We start from the raw sequence: 21,965 nt of genomic DNA, 5'->3' as shown, positions 1-21,965 counted from the left end.
TCCCCTTGATGTCACTGCTGACTGCCATGGAGCGTTCTCTGAAGCGTAGCAGCACCCCAAGAAGAGAGGCCCCCAGGTTCAGGCCTGGTAACAGCAGTTCGTTGAGGTTCTGATCCCTATAGGTGAATGAGCAATTAAACACCACATGGTTCTTTCTGTTGTGGTGGTTCTTTCCACCATGTGGTGGGGGATGAACCATGGTTCTATGGAGGCCCTCATTTCCTCTTCACTTATTTCTCTGACATAGCCTGCTGCTATCAACTTTGTCATCTCCGCTTGATAATCTTTAGCCTTCTCTGGGTCTCGACAGAGGCGCTTCTCCGTGCCACGTAGATTGGGGAGTACGGCTTCAGGTGGCACCTGGAGTGTAGGCATATCAATGCTCTTCCCTCCGAGACCGTGTCACTAGTTTCTCACTTTGATATGGGAGAGTGTCGAGTTGCCAAAGCCTCTCTATTTGACTATGAAGCTCTGACTGAGGAGAGGCAGTTGAGAGGAAGAGGCACTGTTGCGGTTGAGCAGAGTGGTTAAGGGAGGGGACCGGTCCTTGTAGTACCCAACCAAGTCTAGTCTTGACTGCAGCTGGTCCTCCAGGTAAGCCTAGGCGCACAGGTTTGATGGGCGTCACTAGGTGAGGACAGTCAGAGCCGATTTGAAGGAGTGGCTGGGCATTTGTGAAGGGCTGCAAGGGAAGCCTTCTCAAGTGTATATATTTCTGTTGAAGTGCTTTCACAGGGTATGAATGTTCAGCCAAGCCTAGGTCATCAGCTGTGAAGGCTCTCTCAATGGTGAATGTTCTGGATGGTTGACTGGCAGGGGAGACTTTGACTGTCACTGATGCACCATGCAAGGTTCTCAGTCCTTGTCTCACCGTACGTAGAGTAAGACTCTCTGCCGTGCCCTGTAGCTGCAGTCTTTGAGTGGCCTCAGGGAGAAGGATCGTCCTCTCAGATCCATCATCCAATATCGCAAATGTCTCCAGGGTGTGCTCACCGTTCTACAGCAGCACTTTGGTTATCTTCAGAAGCACTTGGCTACAGCCAGCATGCCGGTCCAGATAAAGCACCTCAGTAGATGGTTTAAGATAAGATAATATAAGATGGCCTTTATTAGTCCCACAGGTGGGAAATTTGTTTTGTTACAGCAAAAGTGCAAAGTTATGTAGCAGAAATTAGAAAACACTGGAATGCAATAAAATACAATAAAATAAAATAAAATACTATATACAATAGAATAAAATAGAATAGAATAATATATACAATAGAATAAAATAGAAATACAAATACTATATACAACTGAGTAGGAAAATACAAAAACACAGCTCAGCGACGTGTTCCATTGGTGGATTGGGTGCAGCAGGTCTGAGATTCACTTCATGCAGGGGCTCTAGGTGTTTTCCCTTGCACGTCTTACACTGCACTTTAAGTAAACATTGAGCGGCCTGGTGGTGCTGCCCACAACGCCAGCAGCGATTGTTGGACTTAATCCAAGTTGATTTCTGCTCCTTAGTCAGCATCTTGAAGTTGACACATTGATCTAGGAAGTGCAAAGTGTTATTACAATACGGACAATAAGCTGTGGGTTTGTCTTGGACTTCAGAAGTGGAAGGGGATGTGGCTGAGGACCTTTGGGGGGGCAGTGTTGTGTGTTGCACCATGCAGCACGGTGGTAGTCCTTTTGGTGGCTCTTTTATCTGTTTTCATGCTGCTCCTGTCTCTTGAGCTCTCCTCTGCCTTCTCTGTGTGATCGCCACCCTCTTGAATGACCAGCTCATACTCCAGCCACTCTGCAAAGTCTCTCAATGATGGTATTCCATCTTTCTGTGGGTATATATTATTTGGCAACAAAGAAAATAAACATCTTTCTATCATTTAACTCTTGTGCCCCACTCACTTATGATGCTAAATAAAGAAGGCAAATACACATAATAAATCACCACTCAAACCGAACTCAGTTTGGCCTAGGGACCTAGGTGAACTTAACTTAGCTTAGCGATAACTTAGCTTAGAGGAAAATGCACAAACAGAGGATGTCCAGAGCGATAAAACATACAGGCTATCCTTCTTACACAAGAAATATCTTGTAACTCACCAGTCTTATAGACGCACACTCTCACTGAACCCACATAAACTGCTCCCGAGTAGAGCTGGGCGATAGAACGATAACGATATGTATTGCGAAATAACTTTTTCTTGATAGAAAAATTAAACTATTGCGATAGGCCTCATCTCTCTTGTCCTCTTAAAAAAAAAGAACAGCCAATCCAAATTAAGTAGCGCAGAGCCGAACCAATCACAGCCGCAGCGTCACGTGACTTGTTACGTACAGCACAAGCGCCAAGGCGCACATGTGTATTTGTTTTTGCAGCCGTGCAGCCCGGGTAATGAAGGAAATGAGTTTGCCGACTAGAGAAAAATCAACCGAGAGCGTGAGCGAAGGTTACCGAAGAAAAAGCAGATAATGGTTCCAATGCAGGAGAGCTTGTCGAACGGAAGGGCCACAGAAGTTCCGTAGTGTGAAGGTATTTCGGCTATTTCAAGTCTGACAACAAACAGAGTAGCGCGCACTGTAAATTGTGCCGAAAGCAAGTCTGGAAATACAATAAAGCGGTGCATGCTCAGTCTCTGACTGAAAGCGCTAATTCGTCATTCGGCTTTTGTCAGACTAAAGTAACTGTTAAAACTGTTTGAAAAGCTAAGCTATACAACAAGGAGAGATTGAGAATTTCCTTTTAGTTCTCAGTTTATTTGATATTGACAAAAGTTTGTCAATTTTGTCTGTTCTTCTGTAAAACGGCCTAAGATTTATTTTTAGAATTAATATTTTGTTTCTAAGTGGAATTGACAATTTAGTCTGTTTTGTTTGTTCTATTTTGAAACTTAAACTCTTTAGCGGCTGCCTTTTGTGTAGTTTGCAATATTTGCCTTTATTTATCTGAAACTGAAGTCTCATGTTCCTTAAGTACATCTACCCTGTTGAACTTATTATGGGAAATAAATATTTTAATTAAAACAAGCTGCTAATTATTTCACATTTTACTTGTGAGCAATGGCACATTTAAATCTTACAAATATAGTTATTTGGCTTATATCGTGATATATATCGTTATCGCCTGAAATGAAAAAAACATATCGTGATATGAAAAAATCTTATATCGCCCAGCTCTACTCCCAAGCATAACTCGTGATCCACACTGCCTCCATGAACACCATTTTTCATCCCAGTCAAAACATTGCTCACAAAACGGCCTCTAGCGGTGAGGCAAAAATCTGCATCACAGTCCTGCCTTCAGAACAACCTTTGTCTCTCAAAACTAGGTGTCTGCTAATTCCCTCTCTATCTCCTTCCTCCCTATCTCGTGTCCTCGCTGCCCACTCCTTCGCACACTGTGTTCTCCTTGCTTTGGCTTAAGAACTCCTTATCTCACTAACGGCAGCTCTGTCCTCTCTGCTTCTCACATACACCTCTGACCTTTTGTCGCAGTTCTATGTGCTCTGTGTGTGAATGTTTAGCAGCAACTAAATCCCTAACACTACGATAATCTATTCTTACACCTGATGTCAGAAACTTATTAATCATGTAGCTGTTTTTTCATATTTTCCACAGATTTCTTAAATCCCAGTGAAATACAGCAGATTATATCCACTGGACTTCCTGCAGAAATTACCACAACATTACCAAAGTTTAAAAACCTCTCAGTTAGTTACACCTGTTCAGGTAAGTGGAAACTATATGAGTGTCAGAGATGCGAGCACTTAGTGCTCTCTGTGAATCTGTTCTGAGTTTTTTCTTTACATTTTTCTTTAAACATTTGAATCTAAACCCAAAGGATGAATGTTCACACACTGAGGAACAACAATGATGTCATCTTTGTGTCTCCTCAGAAAAACACAAACCTGATGTTGTGAAACTGTCTGAGCTGGAGCCGTTCACAGACTACAGCTGTACTGGTCTGATCTTACAGAACAACATCACCATAACTAAAATAACTCCATCTGTCCACGTCAGGGTTGATTGTGGTGAGTTTATATTTCCTTTAGCTCATCAAAATAAAAGGTTTTATTCTCACACAGTTTAGAGTGAAGCAAAGGAAACTTCATTCACTGTTACTGATCTTTACTTTGTTCCAACAGATCTTACAATAACCGACATAAAGAAAATTTCATCCAATATTTCCATTGAGTTCAGCTGGAAAACAACCAGTAAGAACTGTCAACAGGAACTTCCCAACCTTCATAAGCTTTCTTATGACTGCAGTTGTCAGAAACACGGTCAAAAACCAGGTGAGTGAGACGACTTCTCTACTTTGTGTTTATGTTCATGATGTTTGACTGTAAGTGAAAAACCAAACCTCTGACTGGGTGTGAATAAATACACAGTTATTAAAATAAATAGCAAATATAAAACAGAATAAACACTGAAACAGAGTCGAGTTTCACACAGAAGAAATGATGAGAAGCTTTGAGCTGTTTGAAGGTAAAATCTGATGTTTGAAATTTAATTGTCTTTATAAAAAGCAACATAAACAGTTTCTCAGTCTGTTGGTTTTCTAACATGTACGTAGTTTCTATGAGAAGCTTGTAGCATCAGTGCTTTATGTCAGCAGGAACACAGACTGTAAGTGAAACAGGTTTGTGCCAGTTTATGGATCAGCTGACAGACAGAACTACCAGCTGATGTATGTTTGTGAAACTTTAACCTGACATTTGTCATTTAAAGTTTCTTAACATGATGATGTTGATTTAAATCTCTAAACACTTCACATGGTTCATGGAAATTATGTTACAGTTACAGTCACAAGTCCTGATGGAGGAACATGTGTTATTACTGGATTGATTCCATACACTGGTTATAAATGTGGAGTCAAACCCAAATACAACAACAATCCAGTTTCCACTGGGCCTGAAGTTAAACTGCAAACTAAGGTTGGAAGTAAGTAATCAAACATTTTTATTACATAATGTTAGAATTTATTTCTCACTGGATATTTGAGCAGTGAAGATAAACAGGAAGGACACACAGCAAAGGGCTGCAGGTCTGTCAGTCTTACTTTAAATATGGCTTCCTTTAAATTTCTCCTACAGCACCTGCTGCAGTCACTGAGCTGCAGGTGCATGTTAACGAACATAATACGATCAAAGTGAGCTGGCACAGATCCTCTACGTTCAACGGACCTGAGGGAAAATATATAATACGACTAATTACAGCTGATGATAAGGAAGTGACAAAGAAGGAGGTGAAGGCAAAATGTACAAAATGTGAAGTTGAATTCAAAGATCTGAGCTGCTCTACGACCTACAAAGTGAAGGTTTGTTAAATCCAACATTTTTGGTTTCATAAATAAATTATTATACTTATAAATATTATTTTAGACTCCTGAATGTTGTAATTCACAATGAACTGACATTTTGTCTTTAAAGGTGACGGCTTTCAACGGACACTATGAGAGTGACCCCACAATAAAAGACATCAGCACTTTCTGTACGTCCTGTTTTCATTAATGATACAGTTTACCGACAAATGCTTCGTCTCAGTTTAAACACACATATTTCTACAAATTTTATCTTTCATGTAAATGTAATTTTTAATATTATTTCACAGACAACAACAGAACTGTTTTAGGGTTTCGTGTCTTCCTCGTCATCCTCACGTCTGTGGCTCTGATTTTCGTCACCTACAAGTTCCACAGTAAGAAGCTCAGAAAGTCCACGAGTGTTTTTTCTACACATTTCTGACTTTCACTTTTTTCCACTTTACTTTTCATTACTAGTAAAGGCTAATGTCATTATTAACTTAGGTTTAAAACAGCAGAGCAGAGGCACAGTGATGCATTATGTTCTTTACATAATCAAAGTGTTACTTTCTCTCTATTATAAACATAATCCTTTCTTATCTTTCTTCCACAGTGACGTGAATGGCGGCATGGAACTTGAACCAAGTGAGTAAACCAAACATTTAGTGGCTGTTACCATTCAGTTAGATTTTTATTCAACTTTATTCATAAAGGGCCAACTGAGAACAGTTGCCTCCAGGGCCTTTATATTGTGAGGAGAGGAAGAGAGGACAAAGACACACTGTGGAAGAGAGCCAGAGGTTAATAATGACTAATGATTAAATGCAGAGTGATATTTAGTGAGTGAAAAAAAGTGAGTGAGTGAAAAAGAAACACTCGGTATAAGCATATTGCAGCATAATTAAGGGAGGATTCAGGGTCACCTGGTCCAGCCCTAACTATATGCTTTAGCAAAAAGGAAAGTTTGAAGCCTAATCTTGAAAGTAGAGATAGTGTCTGTCTCCTGAATCCAAACTGGAAGCTGGTTCCACAGAAGAGGGGCCTGAAAACTGAAGGCTCTGCCTCCCATTCTACTTTTAAATACTCTAGGAACAGCAAGTAAAGGGAAAACGGCACTACGAGGCCTTTAAGATAAAATTGGGGCCTGATTAGTCCTTACACCTTATAAGAAGGATTTTAAATTTAATTGTGGATTTCACAGGGAGCTGATGAAGAGAAGCCAATTTGGGGGGAAAATACTCTCTCTTTCAAATCCCTGTCAGTATTTTGGATCAACCAACGGCTTTTATGAGCGTTTTTAAGACATCCTGATAATAATGAATTAAACGGATATTTACAAGGACCAAGATGAATGAAAATCAGAATAATTATTACAATAAAAACACTGAACACAACTGACTCACAGCCATGTAGCTCTACCATTGGGTGTGAGTGTGTTAAGGCCTTAATGCACACTCACATCTTGGGTCATTTGACCTCAGTAAGTTACATGATAGGTGGGCAAGGTCTCACAATGGGTTCACCTGAAACCTTGGGCAATAATGAACCACACCCATTTTCACACCTTGGCTCATGTGATTGGGCAGATGAGCAACGACCCTCTTAAGGACACTTCCAACACAGCTTAAATCTGGGAGTCACCACCAGTTGCTCTTAGAGCTAAAGAAGCTTCTCAGCTGAGGGTGAAACGTCTTCAAGACTCTTAAAGAGGTTTAGTCACCTTTGTTTCTAATCTCCTTAGGCTACTGTGCTATAACAGTGTTCGCAGCCCTTTATTGTTATTTCCTGTTTCTTGTCATAGTTTATGAGAACGGACAAACTCCTGGATCACGTCATAAAGAAGCTCACTGATCAAAAAAGGCATCATGGAGCAGCAAAGTCTGTCACCATTAACTCTTTATTGTTTGGTATGTTTTTTGTTTCCATTCCAATAGTAAAAGAAAAAAAGTTTTTGCTGCATTAACATAAGAGCACCAATTTAATCTTACTGTTAATTTTCCTAATTGTTCACATTACATGGCACTCTGAAAAATATATTAAAAAAATAAAAAACACAAATTAGCAGATGTAACGTTCCCAGTTACAGCTGATCGATGTGTATCCATCAGCAGGTGATTTGATGCTTTTAGTTTTTGTTCATGTGTCTTTCACACATTTGTATGTCTGCAGAAAATTAAATACTGTTAAATGTATCAACAATATTAACAAAAACATCAAAGAAAAGTGTGGTTTACATAGTAGCAGGTCTCCTGTTCCCAGCAGATCAGTGGAAATGAAGCTCAAAGATGTTGCATGTGAAAATTAGCAAGCCTCTTCTTTTTTTTTTTAGCCAATACAAAAATTATTATACTTACATTTAAAAAAAAAAACAGGACATGGCTGTGCATGATTTAATGTTATCATCGCCAACATGTTTAGATTTACTGTTGTCCCACACCCAGCTAACTAATCCACAGTCTGGATCCACTTTTCTATGATTTTAATATGTGAAGTTTGCATGTTCTCCACTGTGGGTTCCTGCTAACAACATGCAGTGAGTGGGGTTGATGATTGTCTCTCTGTGTTGTGTTATGACAAACTCTCTCCTACATAACTTTATAAGATAAAAGCATAGGTATCACACAGCACTGCTATTTGGGTCCCTCCATTGATTTTTTTACTATGTGAATTCCACCTTCCTCTGTCTCTTCCTCACTTCCCCACAGCTGGTGCTAGCAGCAGCAGCAGCAGCAGCTTCCTGTGACTGTGAGGCCTGGTTACTAGTTGTTGCTTTTGTTACTGTTCACAGTGCTGCAGCCCGGCAGTTATGTCGGTTAACTTGACTAATTATTAGTTTCTTTTTATTGTTTTCTTTTAGCTTTCTGGCGCCACCTTTTCACTCCTTCTTCCACAATAAAGTTTTTTTACAAACTGCGTGAGCGCACAGCAAAGGCAGGGGAGGGGCCAGCGGCGTTAAGAGACTTGATTGGGCAATCTAGTGGCTCAAAAGTGAGTCGGCCGACAGGGAAAACACCCAGTATGCCAGATTACTGGTCCAACCCTGATCCCACCTCAGTCTGCAAAGATGTTAATGATCAGCTGTAAATGGTTTCCAGTATAACCACGTCTGCCTTACACAGATTAGTCACTGGTTTGTCTGGTTCCAGGATTCCTCGATATGATCCAATCTTGTTGTCACTATATAATAATATATTTAAAGATATACAAATAAATAGATAAATATATTCAAAATATATTCATATCTCTCTACGTGCCACTGCCTTCCCTGCTTTGTTACACTTGTCAGCCAATCAGATTTTAGCGTATGCACAGTTGACCTATGCGCTTTGGCATGGGCGGGTTGAAAACCCCTTTCTGTAAATTTAATTAACCTGCTAAGCAGATAGCATATGATATGAATACCACTGTACTTTCAAAATAAAGAAAGTGATTTGTAGAGGGAAAAGCATAATTTACTCTCTTAAACTCTGCCAAATTAAAAAAAAAGACTAGTTTATTTTTTAAAGTACAAGCTTACCGGTCAGAGCCAAAGTCCTGCACAAAACTTTTTGTTTTGTCTTAATTTGAGGCTAAAAGCTGATTATCTGAGCACCAAAGATTTGTTTCTAAACCTCAAAGTAGATGTAACGAGTCGTCAAGGTTAAAAGAGTTTTAGGGGAAAAAAACAAACTATTAGAACCACAATTCAGAGCGAATTTCCTTTTATTACGTGGTTTTCTTTTTTTAAACGCTCACATTAAGAGGAAATGCAGCTTCTGTGTGAACATCTTTCTGTGCATGCCTGTGCAGTTTAACCACTCCACTAGTGCAGACCTGTGCAGTCTTACAGCCCTGCTCTTGTGGGCACGAATCCTTGTTTCTGCGAGCTGTGAGTGCAGTTTTTATTATTTTTTTCACGCTAATATCAGATCAGATGCAGAATGGTGCAATAATAAAAGAGATGAATTTGATAATATTTTAAGGTGTTTAGTATTTTCATTATTTTGAATTTGTTTGCATATTTAGATTTATGGTATGTTATGAGTTAATGTACATTTTATTTCTTTAAGTTTTTGTTGCAAATTAATTCTTTTAATAAAATGCAATCATTTGAAACAAATTGATGTTTGAATGTTTGAAGGTAAAAATATTAGACAACTTTTTTTTGAAACACCTAATTTATTTTTTTTAAAGTAAATAAAAAAATTGACTCACTTTCTGTATGGATTGTGAGAAACTTTTGTTCCTGCATAAACCTCAGATATGAACCACAAAAGCAGTGAGTTTTACTATCCTTTAATAAAACAAAATCATAATAGTTCTTTTCTTAAATATTGTTCATGGTCAAAGTTGGGAAGCTGAAGTTAATTTCTCTTCTTCTGAGACATCAGATGAAGCTGTCCTAGATTGAAAACACAGAGTTTTCTCATGTTTCTGGCTCTGCTGATTTTTAAATTTGCAGCTGTTGCATTATTGAGCCGTTCATCTCTGAGAGGATGCAGGTTTAGCCCAGGATGGCTGGCTTTAAGGTTAAAGCTTTACCTTCAGTCACCTTAGCCTGAGTTTGATGACCCCATGGTGGAGAGAGTTTTACATTAGTTCCTGTATCTCCTTCTACCCAACAAATCACTTCTTATCTCCCACGTAGTTGTCTGTGGTTTCTCTCTAGCAGTCTTCTTCAGCTCATCACATTTTTAATTTTAAAATTTTTATACCTTATAAGCACAAAAGAGCACCTTTTTAATTTGAATTGTTTTATTTTGTCTTGTGAATTCCTGCTTTGTGCTTTTTCGTTTTTATGATCTTCTGTTTGTTAAAAGTTTAGTGTTGACCATAGAAACAGGCTTACTGTGACAGTATCATCATTTGTGGAAAACCTCTGTGTGCAAATGGGGTTAAAATAAATATTTCAATTATTAAATATTGAATGGTTGAGTTGAATGAATATACCAGTGTAATTTTAGGCACTACATGGTTGCAAATAACATTTCTTTGATGATTAAGGACACTACAGGGTTCAGTAGCAAGGACCGACTCCATCAACTGCATCAAAGGATGTGAATATTCTGTAACCGACTCCAACTTGTTCTGTTTCCTTTTAAAAGCCCGTTGAAGGGTGACCACATGTTTGTTGTAGGATGTCCAAGTTACGGGGCTTCCCCTTTTTCCTTCTAATCTAGATTTCACCTCACATAGGCCCTGCCCACCTTAATGGACCAGGAAGTCTTTTAACCACATCATTTCTTTTTCAGTCTCCTCTGACATTTTTTCAATAATAAAAAACAGAAAAAGAAAAACCATTACAAACAAATGTGCAGAATCCTCAGACTCAACCGATCTAGTGCAGAATGATGATGGCCTCCCTTTTTTTTAACTTTCATTTTTATTAGTTTTAGTTAGTGTTGAAAATGATACAGTAAAGAAAATTACAAACAGACAAACAAACAGTCTGGAGTTTACATTTCTTTTTCCACCTTCTATCACATGCAAATCTCTTTTTATGTCGTGTTTTTGGTGCCACTTAAAAATGCTTTCCACTTCCTCCATCGTCTATCATATTTACACCCCATCAGTGTAATATTGAATTTTTCCATCTCTGAGATACCTTCTACAATCCTAATCCAATCTTGTTGAGTGGGGTTGGGGTGGGGTGGGGTGGGGGGGGTGTCTGGGTGTAACCAATTCTTTGTGATTGCTTTCTTTGTTGCGGCTAGAATTGTTTTTTTACTAGATACATGTCCTCCTCCTGTTGTACCTGTTCCTGCATGTTTCCAAGGTACATCACTTGACAGGTGTTTGGGAGTGCATAACCCAGAATATTATCCATGATCATTTTAAGGTCTTCCCAATACTTTTTTTATTTTTATGCACTTCCAAAATACATGTGAGTGATCAGCTTCTGTTTCTCCACACAGTCTCTGATAGGTTTATAGCTTAACCCTATTCGCTGGAACGTTGAAGGCAATGTGATTACACAGCAAGCAAGACACGAGTAGGCAACATTCTTTATGGTTCACGTGCACGGGAGAGAACTGGACAGGCGCCGTTCCTTCGTTTGACCCCAGTTGCTCTCGTCCGCTCCCCCGTAACACTGCTCTTTTATTGTGGTTACATGAATATGCATAGGTTCATTAACATATGACATCTTACATAGGTATACATGTGAACAAAGAATACCTTGTGTGTGTGTCTATGTGTGTATATGTGTGGGGTCAAGATGTGACCCCTTGAAGACTCCCCAAAGCTGGTGCCAGGAGTCTAGCGGTCCATCTAAACAAAAGGCTCTTATGCTTAACCAGATACAGAGAAGGTGTCCTCCTATACCATAAAACAATAAGACAAGGTACGACCTCTCCCATGCTCCCAGAGTGCTCTGGAATGCACACAACGTGTCTCTGCAGACTACTAAGGATCAAACCTCCTATCACTACACAATCGATTATATACTTCTAAGCATATGGCATAAATATTTCTAAGCATAAATGACAATCAACAATACAAAACCCTAACAGTCTCCAACATTTCTGTGGACTTGAGATCTGTTTACTGTTAACTTTGGGTGTGATGAAAAAACGCATCAAATTTTTCCAGCAAAATTCCCTCCCTCAATTCGTTGTGCTGTGTTGTATTTCACACATACTGACCATTCCTTCTCTGTTATATTTACTGTCAGTTCAGCTTCCCATTTCTTTTTAAGGTTGTTACGTGTCTGCAGGCTGCATGTTTTCTTTCCCTCTCCTTTTGTTTGCTAATCCCTTAGGTCGCGGACTGCAGGCTGATGTCAATCTGGGGATGTCCAACTAATTAGAGGAGGGAGACCCTGATTGGACAAACCAGGAGTGCACACCTTGATAAGGAGACTCACCTATGGCTGGGCGTGGCCTCTCTTCCCTCCTTTGAATTGTTTGGCTCATGTGTAAAGCTCCTCTGCTGTGTTTCTTTTGTTTGATGGTTGTGGTGGGAGTAAAAGTGGACTAGGTAAGTTTGGGGACCCCATACACTTACTCACGTAGAGTCTTTTTGTTAGAAACACTAGGTAAGTAGGTTGGTGCCACCCATGTAATTTTGAGCTTGTTTTGAGTTGAGGTTTAGGGTCTTTCTGTTTTTGTTTTCTAGGATAATAGCTCAGCTATGTTTTGGTTTTGTCGTTTTGATGGGTTTTTTGGCACAACCTAACTGTCCCTTTCTCCCCCACATTTGTTGTTTGAATTTAGGTTATTTATTTTGTGAGAGCGCTGCATTAAACCTGTTTCTTAACACCTGTACCGAGTTTCTGGAGTTGTTGTGTTATTCCCTCCTGCCCTCGAGGAGACGTAACAAGGTAAAAGGTTGTATCCTGTCTATCTTCTTCTTATGATCTGTAGAAGGTGGAAATTGCTTTGAATTGTTTTTGTTCATAGCAATTATTTACTAGTCCAATAACACCCAATGGTTTTTCAAGCCAGTCAGTCTTTATTTGCTTTGCACAATAGTCCCTTACTTGCAAGTACAGTGGCTTGCAAAAGTATTCGGCCCCCTTGAACTTTTCCACATTTTGTCACATTACAGCCACAAACATGAATCAATTTTATTGGAATTCCACATGAAAGACCAACACAAAGTGGTGCACACGTGAGAAGTGGAACGAAAATCATACATGATTCCAAACATTTTTTACAAATAAATAACTGAAAAGTGGGGTGTGCGTAATTATTCAGCCCCCTGAGTCAATACTTTGTAGAACTACCTTTTGCTGCAGTTACAGCTGCCAGTCTTTTAGGGTATGTCTCTACCAGCTTTGCACATCTACAGACTGAAATCTTTGCCCATTCTTCTTTGCAAAACGGCTCCACAACTGCCCTGTGACGGCCTCAGAGGTTGTCTCAGAGAATATTGGGAGCAACAACACCATGAAGTCCAAAGAACACACCAGACAGGTCAGGGATAAAGTTATTGAGAAATTTAAAGCAGGCTTAGGCTACAAAAAGATTTCCCAAGCCTTGAACATCCCACGGAGCACTGTTCAAGCCATCATTCAGAAATGGAAGGAGTATGGCACAACTGTAAACCTACCAAGACAAGGCCGTCCACCTAAACTCACAGGCCAAACAAGGAGAGCTCTGATCAGAAATGCAGCCAAGAGGCCCATGGTGACTCTGGACGAGCTGCAGAGATCTACAGCTCAGGTGGGGGAATCTGTCCATAGGACAACTATTAGTCGTGCACTGCACAAAGTTGGCCTTTATGGAAGAGTGGCAAGTAGAAAGCCATTGTTAACAGAAAACCATAAGAAGTCCCGTTTGCAGTTTGCCACAAGCCATGTGGGGGACACAGCAAACATGTGGAAGAAGGTGCTCTGGTCAGATGAGACCAAAATGGAACTTTTTGGCCAAAATGCAAAACGCTATGTGTGGCGGAAAACTAACACTGCACATCACTCTGAACACACCATCCCCACTGTCAAATATGGTGGTGGCAGCATCATGCTCTGGGGGTGCTTCTCTTCAGCAGGGACAGGGAAGCTGGTCAGAGTTGATGGGAAGATGGATGGAGCCAAATACAGGGCAATCTTGGAAGAAAACCTCTTGGAGTCTGCAAAAGACTTGAGACTGGGGCGGAGGTTCACCTTCCAGCAGGACAACGACCCTAAACATAAAGCCAGGGCAACAATGGAATGGTTTAAAACAAAACATATCCATGTGTTAGAATGGCCCAGTCAAAGTCCAGATCTAAATCCAATCGAGAATCTGTGGCAAGATCTGAAAACTGCTGTTCACAAACGCTGTCCATCTAATCTGACTGAGCTGGAGCTGTTTTGCAAAGAAGAATGGGCAAGGATTAGGGCCCTTGTTAAAAATTCCACAAGCACCACACCACATTTGTCATATACAGTTCCATTTTGTACAGTACATTGTTGAAATTATAAACTATATATCCTAGTTATCCACTTGTCAGTAATTTTTGAGTAAATGGATGTCACTGATAAATCAGTGGTGATTCACCTGCAAATGTTTTTAACAAACTTTGTCTTTTGTAGAATTCATCAGCACCTGTGAAGAGATGTATTTGAATATCTTCTGGTTCCACTTTTTTTAACCTGGAAGCTGAGGATGGCTGATTCCTGACAAGGACACACACCTCAGCGCTTATCATGGGTGTTACATCCTCTGTGCCGCAATTCCAGAGAAAACGAGAGAGCAACGACCACTCATTTTTTTTTTATTTTTTTTTTTTTATTTTTTTTTTAACCTGTCCCGTTTGGTTCTTTTGCCATCAGAATTATTGTCTAAAGGCGAAGAAAGATGCCCAACGGATTTACTTTACCAAATGGACCATCCCAGCCTTGCCGTAATGGTCCATTTGATTCACCTTTTATTGTTTATTTTATTTTCACTTGCTGAATACGGGACAGACTTGACTGGTGGAAAGAAAGGGGAGAAAGAAAGAGGGAAAGAAAAACAGCTGAGAAGAGGGACGGGGAAAAAGGGCAAAAACCAAAAACCAACAGAATAAGCAGACAAAAAATACATATATCGATCACCTGGATCACCTGTTGAGAAAGAAAAAAAGAAAGCAAGCAGAAGAAAACGAGAGTAATAAACATCATCACAATGATATATGGGAATATGACAGTAAATACTAAATATTAAACATTATTGTGCAGCACGTGAGATCGACAGCGCACAGTGTGCTTTGAGGTAGGAGCCAAAAAGGGTGTAGTTTGTGTGTGTGATCACCCGTGTGTGCACCTGTGAGCATGAACGCGCTTGTTTTTAAAAGGTTCCTTCATGTAATGATCTGCTAGAGGGTGTGGGGGGCCACAGCCCCGTCCTCCAGGGCATGAAGCAGGTATGGAGGAGATCAAAACTCCAGACATCCAGAGGCCCCCAGAACACAAGAGACCAAGGAAGACCAACAGAGGGGCAGCCGCGCCACTATCCCAGAAAGAGCTGAGGAGAGTCCCAGATGAGGGGTCACTCAGCAGCCGCGGAGCAGAAGCCGGGGGGGTTGCAGTGACGTGCCCGTGAGCTCCGCCGGCAGCCAGCTGTGCCTGAGTGACCGAGCCCCGGGCCGAGAGGCCGAGGGCACCCCATCCCCGAAGTGGCCCGAGCGAGCCCCAGGCTCCAGGCCCCGATAAGCAGCCGCCAAGGAGTGAGCCGGTGGGTACCTGGGCGCCCACCCCCGGACACAAAGAACCACCAACGCACCGATGTCTGAGGGCGTCTGCCACCGGCAGGGGAAGTGGTGGGGGAGATGGGCCTCCAAACCTTGGAGGGCCTGAGATGTCCCCAGAGAGGTGGGGTCTGATACCCAACCTGACATATAGACACAGACAAACAGGCACACACAGATACAAACATCTATTCCCACCCTCATGCTCTCATATACAATTACTCAACACTCACCCAACGTGGAGACGGACATAAAGAGACGCTGTACACACAATCACACTCCCCAAGCGTACTCTAAGCCCCGGGTCTAGGTACCCTTGCCCCTGGAGGGGGAAACTGCGCCCAGACCCAGGTGATGTTACCCTTTTCCCTGCGGTGGGGAGAAGCAGACTGCCCCGACTCCGCAGCAGCAGGGAGGCCCCACATTCCAGACCCCAGTCGGACGGCCAACTCCTCCTCCTAGCCCCCCCGCTCCAGCAGGCCGCAGAGAACGGGGGTGTAGGAAGACTCCAAACCTCCCTCCACCCGCTCATATGTAGTGTTGATGTATGTGTGTTCTAAGGTGCATTTAAAACCCAGGAGGGCATGGAGCTACCTGCCAGAGCAGCAGGTAAGCGTATAGCCCTCCTGCTAGCCCTCAATGTCTACGTGTATTTAAAATTGAGAGGTGGGCAACGACGCCAGGGGTGAGGTGTACACCCTGATGGTAATTTGGAATCCGTGTAGCGTGCCCACCCCCAAGATCCTATATGTATGTGTAATGAGAGTGTGAGTAATGTGAATGTCTAAGTTGTGGGATAAAATTGAGGCAGAGGCAGCCAGAAGGGGACAGAGGGGGGGGATGTCTCCTCTGCACCCTGGTGACACACCCCTACCCCAAGGCCCTGCATGTGTGGGTGATTGTGGTGGAGCGGGAAGAGGGAGGCAGCTGGAGATGGGGAGGGAAGGATTTCCAATTCCAGAGAAAACGAGAGAGCAACGACCACTCATTAAGACCAGACAGAAATCTGTCACTTTCTGGCAGCTGTGAAAACTTCCAATAAGAAAGTTTGCATTCTTAGAACAATGCTGGGTCATGTGTGATGTGTCATCATATGAGGATATTACATTTTGACTTAATTCTGCTCAATTAAGTGTTTTGTTCGTTGATCCAATATGGCAGCTTTTTATTGTGCTCCAAGTTAAAACTCATTGTCCTCATGAGCAAAAGTCGATTGACTTTAACTGGACACAATGGTTTCCAGTGGGAGATACATTCATCACTCATCCGTGACACTGGAGAAGTCACCTGAGTTATGATAAAACAATTTTCCATGGAAAATCCAGAGGAACTAAACTTTGTTGTTGTTTCTTTGGGCTCAATTTCAGCTCTAGCAGCATCTCTCAGAAGAAAACCGTTTCGCAAATAATCAGATAAAAAGATTGTTGAACTAGGTGGTATTCTCTGGAGTTTAAGACCAAAACTGAACTCAAACAGTGAATTGACATTAGACTGGAATTCATAAGATGAATAGAAATACTGCTGAAGCTGAATGATTCATTCATGTATATATATGACTTTTTTTTTTCCCCAATTCACCAGGTCTGTAAAGTTCAGTATGACTGTGGTACATGATACAAAAGAATAAATACAGAAGAATAAAAACTTTGTGAATAACTTTACTCTTCTTAAAAATAACTCATAAAACAAGTAAAAGTACAAATGTGTACAAGTTAGAGACTTCCTCAGTAAGTTCACACTCTTTTGGAGTGATTTTAATTGTGTGTTAAAGAGAAAGAGATTAGGAGGTAAAGGAGAGGATGCAGAGTCAATCACTGAGGTCATCTCTCCTGCATGAAGTCCAGGTGCTGGTTTTCCAGTGTGTGCGTCTGATGGCCCAAAGCTGACTCAGAGCCGTAACACCATCCATGGCTGCAGTATGGAACAGATGTGGGTGTGTCCTCATCTCCCAGAGAAGTCCAAATCGTCATCAAACAGCCCTACAGACACAAAAACGTGAAAATATAAACAACCAGACTATCAGCAGTGATTTAAGTACTTTAAGACCTCTGTGAAAATCATTTACAGTATATATCACAGAATTTAAGGCATTTATAATCACAGAACATACAGAGAAAAGTACTAAACTGAATCAATTTCAGCTTTTGTTTTTCATGATGTATATTGTATTAATAATTAAACTTCATTATCTGTATCTTTACCACACATTTGCCACACAGGTGTAGATACTGTAGGTTCAGTGAATGCTTAGAGGCTGGGATTTGATGAATTCATCATATATACAACCTTTGATCATCATTTATGTCCAGTTGAGAATGAATCTGTGCTCTCACATATTAAATGAACTGAAATCAGTAGTGTGATCTCCAGTCTTGATATAAGGAATGAGAGAACTGACAGCTGTTATTTTAATCAGCCTGTCTCAGTTGTTTTAACTCTTAAGTACCATAGAGTAATGTGGTAACATTTGGACTGACGAGTTTACTGTCAGCATTTTAATCGCTAGTTTAAAGGCTGTAGGTTGCAGCCATTGCTCTAACACTGTATAAATGTAACGGGCCTCAGTGCTGGTTCTAACAGTCTGAGCTGCTTCCAGCTTTATTTGTGAAGAGCACAGCAGCTTACAAAACACGTAGCTAGCTCGTACAGCTGCGACGTAAAATTTTCATAAGCTAAAATGACCTTAAAATAACGGGGCTACGTGGGGTGATGCTAGCGTTAGCCATGTTAGCACGTTACCTTCAATAGGTGGTCAGACTGAGTAAACGGGCACTCAATCAGAGGTTGGCTCTCCGTTTCGCTGCAGGCTCCCTTCATTCTTCACATATCCGTGTCGAGCCGAGTGTAAATCCCGACGCTGAACGGCCTTTGTACAAGCACACACGCTTTGTAGCAGGGAGAAGCTATGAGCTAGAAAAATCCAGCCTGGCAGACAGCCTGTGTCTGACCAACCAATCAGAGAGCTCCTTACATCCCAGGTGTGGCTAATTTGAATAGCCTCCAGCAAGTTGTTAATCGAAGAGCTAATCCAGGAGCTAATCCAGCAGCTAATCCCGGAGCGAACAGGAAAGGGAAATGGATTTTGAACTGCAGTTTATTAAATTGCAAGTGGAAAAAGGATTTTGAACTGCAGTTTATTAAATTGCAGGTGGAAAAAGGATTTTGAACTGCAGTTTATTAAATTGCAGGTGGAAAAAGGATTTTGACCTGCAGTTTATTAAATTGCAGGTGGAAAAAGGATTTTGAACTGCAGTTTATTAAATTGGAATTCAAAAATGAATTTACAATTGCAGAATTTATTCTACAATTCATTATTAAAGCACAGAGATTTTTATTTCGATGCGCGTGGCTCTTGTGGTCCTCCATAGCAGACAGCCTGTGTCTGACCAACCAATCAGAGAGCTCCTTACATCCCACGGTGTGGCTAATTTGAATAGTAGCAGGATTTTTAAAATGAAGTTGTTAATCCAACTGCTAATCCAACTGCTAATCCACATGTTAATCCCTGAGCAAACAGGAAAGGGAAATGGATTTTGAAATGCAGTTTATTAAAGTGCAATTCGAAAATGTTTTTTGAAATGCAGTTTATTAAAGTGCAAGTGGAAAAAGGATTTTGAACTGCAGTTTATTAAATTGCAAGTGGAAAAAGGATTTTGAACTGCAGTTTATTAAATTGCAGGTGGAAAAAGGATTTTGAACTGCAGTTTATTAAATTGCAGGTGGAAAAAGGATTTTGAACTGCAGTTTATTAAATTGCAGGTGGAAAAAGGATTTTGACCTGCAGTTTATTAAATTGCAAGTGGAAAAAGGATTTTGAACTGCAGTTTATTAAAGTGCAACTGAAAAAAGGATTTTAAAATGCAGTTTATTAAAGTGCAATTGGAAAAAGGATTTTGAAATGCAATTGGAAAAAGGATTTTGAAATGCTGTTTATTAAATTGGAATTCAAAAATGAATTTACAATTGCAGAATTTATTCTACAATTCATTATTAAAGCACAGAGATTTTTATTTCGATGCGCGTGGCTCTTGTGGTCCTCCATAGCAGACAGCCTGTGTCTGACCAACCAATCAGAGAGCTCCTTACATCCCACGGTGTGGCTAATTTGAATAGTAGCAGGATTTTTAAAATGAAGTTGTTAATCCAACTGCTAATCCAACTGCTAATCCACATGTTAATCCCTGAGCAAACAGGAAAGGGAAATGGATTTTGAAATGCAGTTTATTAAAGTGCAATTCGAAAATGTTTTTTGAACTGCAGTTTATTAAATTGCAGGTGGAAAAAGGATTTTGAACTGCAGTTTATTAAATTGCAGGTGGAAAAAGGATTTTGACCTGCAGTTTATTAAATTGCAGGTGGAAAAAGGATTTTGAACTGCAGTTTATTAAATTGCAAGTGGAAAAAGGATTTTGAACTGCAGTTTATTAAATTGCAAGTGGAAAAAGGATTTTGAACTGCAGTTTATTAAATTGCAGGTGGAAAAAGGATTTTGAACTGCAGTTTATTAAATTGCAGGTGGAAAAAGGATTTTGACCTGCAGTTTATTAAATTGCAAGTGGAAAAAGGATTTTGAACTGCAGTTTATTAAATTGCAAGTGGAAAAAGGATTTTGAACTGCAGTTTATTAAATTGCAGGTGGAAAAAGGATTTTGAACTGCAGTTTATTAAATTGCAGGTGGAAAAAGGATTTTGAACTGCAGTTTATTAAATTGCAGGTGGAAAAAGGATTTTGACCTGCAGTTTATTAAATTGCAAGTGGAAAAAGGATTTTGAACTGCAGTTTATTAAAGTGCAACTGAAAAAAGGATTTTAAAATGCAGTTTATTAAAGTGCAATTGGAAAAAGGATTTTGAAATGCAATTGGAAAAAGGATTTTGAAATGCTGTTTATTAAATTGGAATTCAAAAATGAATTTACCATTGCAGAATTTATTCTACAATTCATTATTAAAGCACAGAGATTTTTATTTCGATGCGCGTGGCTCTTGTGGTCCTCCATAGCAGACAGCCTGTGTCTGACCAACCAATCAGAGAGCTCCTTACATCCCACGGTGTGGCTAATTTGAATAGTAGCAGGATTTTTGAAATGAAGTTGTTAATCCAACTGCTAATCCAACTGCTAATCCACATGTTAATCCCTGAGCAAACAGGAAAGGGAAATGGATTTTGAAATGCAGTTTATTAAAGTGCAATTCGAAAATGTTTTTTGAAATGCAGTTTATTAAAGTGCAATTCGAAAATGTTATTTGAAATGCAGTTTATTAAAGTGCAATTCAAAAATGTTTTTTGAAATGCAGTTTATTAAAGTGCAATTCGAAAATGTTTTTTGAAATGCAGTTTATTAAAGTGCAATTCGAAAATGTTTTTATTAAAGTGGAATTTGAAAAAGGTTTTTGAAATGCAGTTTATTAAAGTGGAATTCGAAAAAGGTTTTGAAATGCAGTTTATTAAAGTGAAATTTGAAAAAGGTTTTTGAAATGCAGTTTATTAAAGTGGAATTCGAAAAAGGTTTTGAAATGCAGTTTATTAAAGTGCAATTCGAAAATGTTTTTTGAAATGCAGTTTATTAAAGTGGAATTCGAAAATGTTTTTTGAAATGCAGTTTATTAAAGTGCAATTCGAAAATGTTTTTATTAAAGTGGAATTCGAAAAAGGTTTTTGAAATGCAGTTTATTAAAGTGCAATTTGAAAATGTTTTTTGAAATGCAGTCTATTAAAGTGGAATTCGAAAATGTTTTTTGAAATGCAGTTTATTAAAGTGCAATTCGAAAATGTTTTTATTAAAGTGGAATTCGAAAAAGGTTTTTGAAATGCAGTTTATTAAAGTGCAATTTGAAAATGTTTTTTGAAATGCAGTCTATTAAAGTGGAATTCGAAAATGTTTTTTGAAATGCAGTTTATTAAAGTGCAATTCGAAAATGTTTTTATTAAAGTGGAATTCGAAAAAGGATTTTGAAATGCAGTTTATTAAAATTAAGCACAGAATTTTTTATTTCGATGCGCATGGCTCTTGTGGTCCTCCATAGTATCCGGTGCCATTATGGTAAATGGTAAATGGCCTGTATTTATACAGCTTTTCTAGTCCCTAAGGACCCCAAAGCGCTTTACATATCCAGTCATTCACCCATTCACACACTGGTGATGGCAAGCTACATTGTAGCCACAGCCACCCTGGGGCGCACTGACAGAGGCGAGGCTGCCGGACACTGGCGCCACCAGGCCCTCTGACCACCAACAGTAGGCAACGGGTGAAGTGTCTTGCCCAAGGACACAACGACCGTGACTGTCCGAGCCGGGGCTCGAACCTGCAACCTTCCGATTACAAGGTGAACTCCCAACTCTTGAGCCACGAACACGATCACGATATGGCACCGGTTCTGATATAAACGGTAGTAACCAGACCAAAAAGCAGCGCACATTTCGGTGCTTTATTTTGGTGCTTTTTCCCCCCTGAGATCCCACTTTGAATTCTAGCCAATCATTTTACCTTTGCAAGCGTAGTAGGCGGGCCCAGGTACGTACGTTCTTTTAGAGCAGAGCTA

The 21,965-nt window shown here is 40.1% G+C and overlaps 1 protein-coding gene across 2 annotated transcripts in view; it reads left to right on the top strand.

The window, feature by feature from the left end:
* Positions 1–10,899, top strand: part of LOC112842638 (receptor-type tyrosine-protein phosphatase C-like) — a 115,716-nt gene extending 104,817 nt beyond the window's left edge. For both annotated transcript variants that reach the window (XM_025899572.1, XM_025899573.1), the window contains 9 exons: positions 3,607–3,717; positions 3,885–4,019; positions 4,134–4,283; positions 4,789–4,932; positions 5,085–5,308; positions 5,421–5,481; positions 5,602–5,688; positions 5,907–5,938; positions 7,095–10,899. In XM_025899572.1, the coding sequence (XP_025755357.1) occupies positions 3,607–3,717; positions 3,885–4,019; positions 4,134–4,283; positions 4,789–4,932; positions 5,085–5,308; positions 5,421–5,481; positions 5,602–5,688; positions 5,907–5,914 (920 nt within the window). In that variant the 3' untranslated portion in view covers positions 5,915–5,938; positions 7,095–10,899. The remainder of the gene's footprint in view (positions 1–3,606; positions 3,718–3,884; positions 4,020–4,133; positions 4,284–4,788; positions 4,933–5,084; positions 5,309–5,420; positions 5,482–5,601; positions 5,689–5,906; positions 5,939–7,094) is intronic.
* Positions 10,900–21,965: the final 11,066 nt, after the last annotated feature.

This window comes from Oreochromis niloticus, linkage group LG17 (genome assembly GCF_001858045.2).
Source record: "Oreochromis niloticus isolate F11D_XX linkage group LG17, O_niloticus_UMD_NMBU, whole genome shotgun sequence".
Lineage (NCBI taxonomy): Eukaryota > Metazoa > Chordata > Actinopteri > Cichliformes > Cichlidae > Oreochromis > Oreochromis niloticus.
This window is presented reverse-complemented; position numbering and strand designations above follow the sequence as displayed.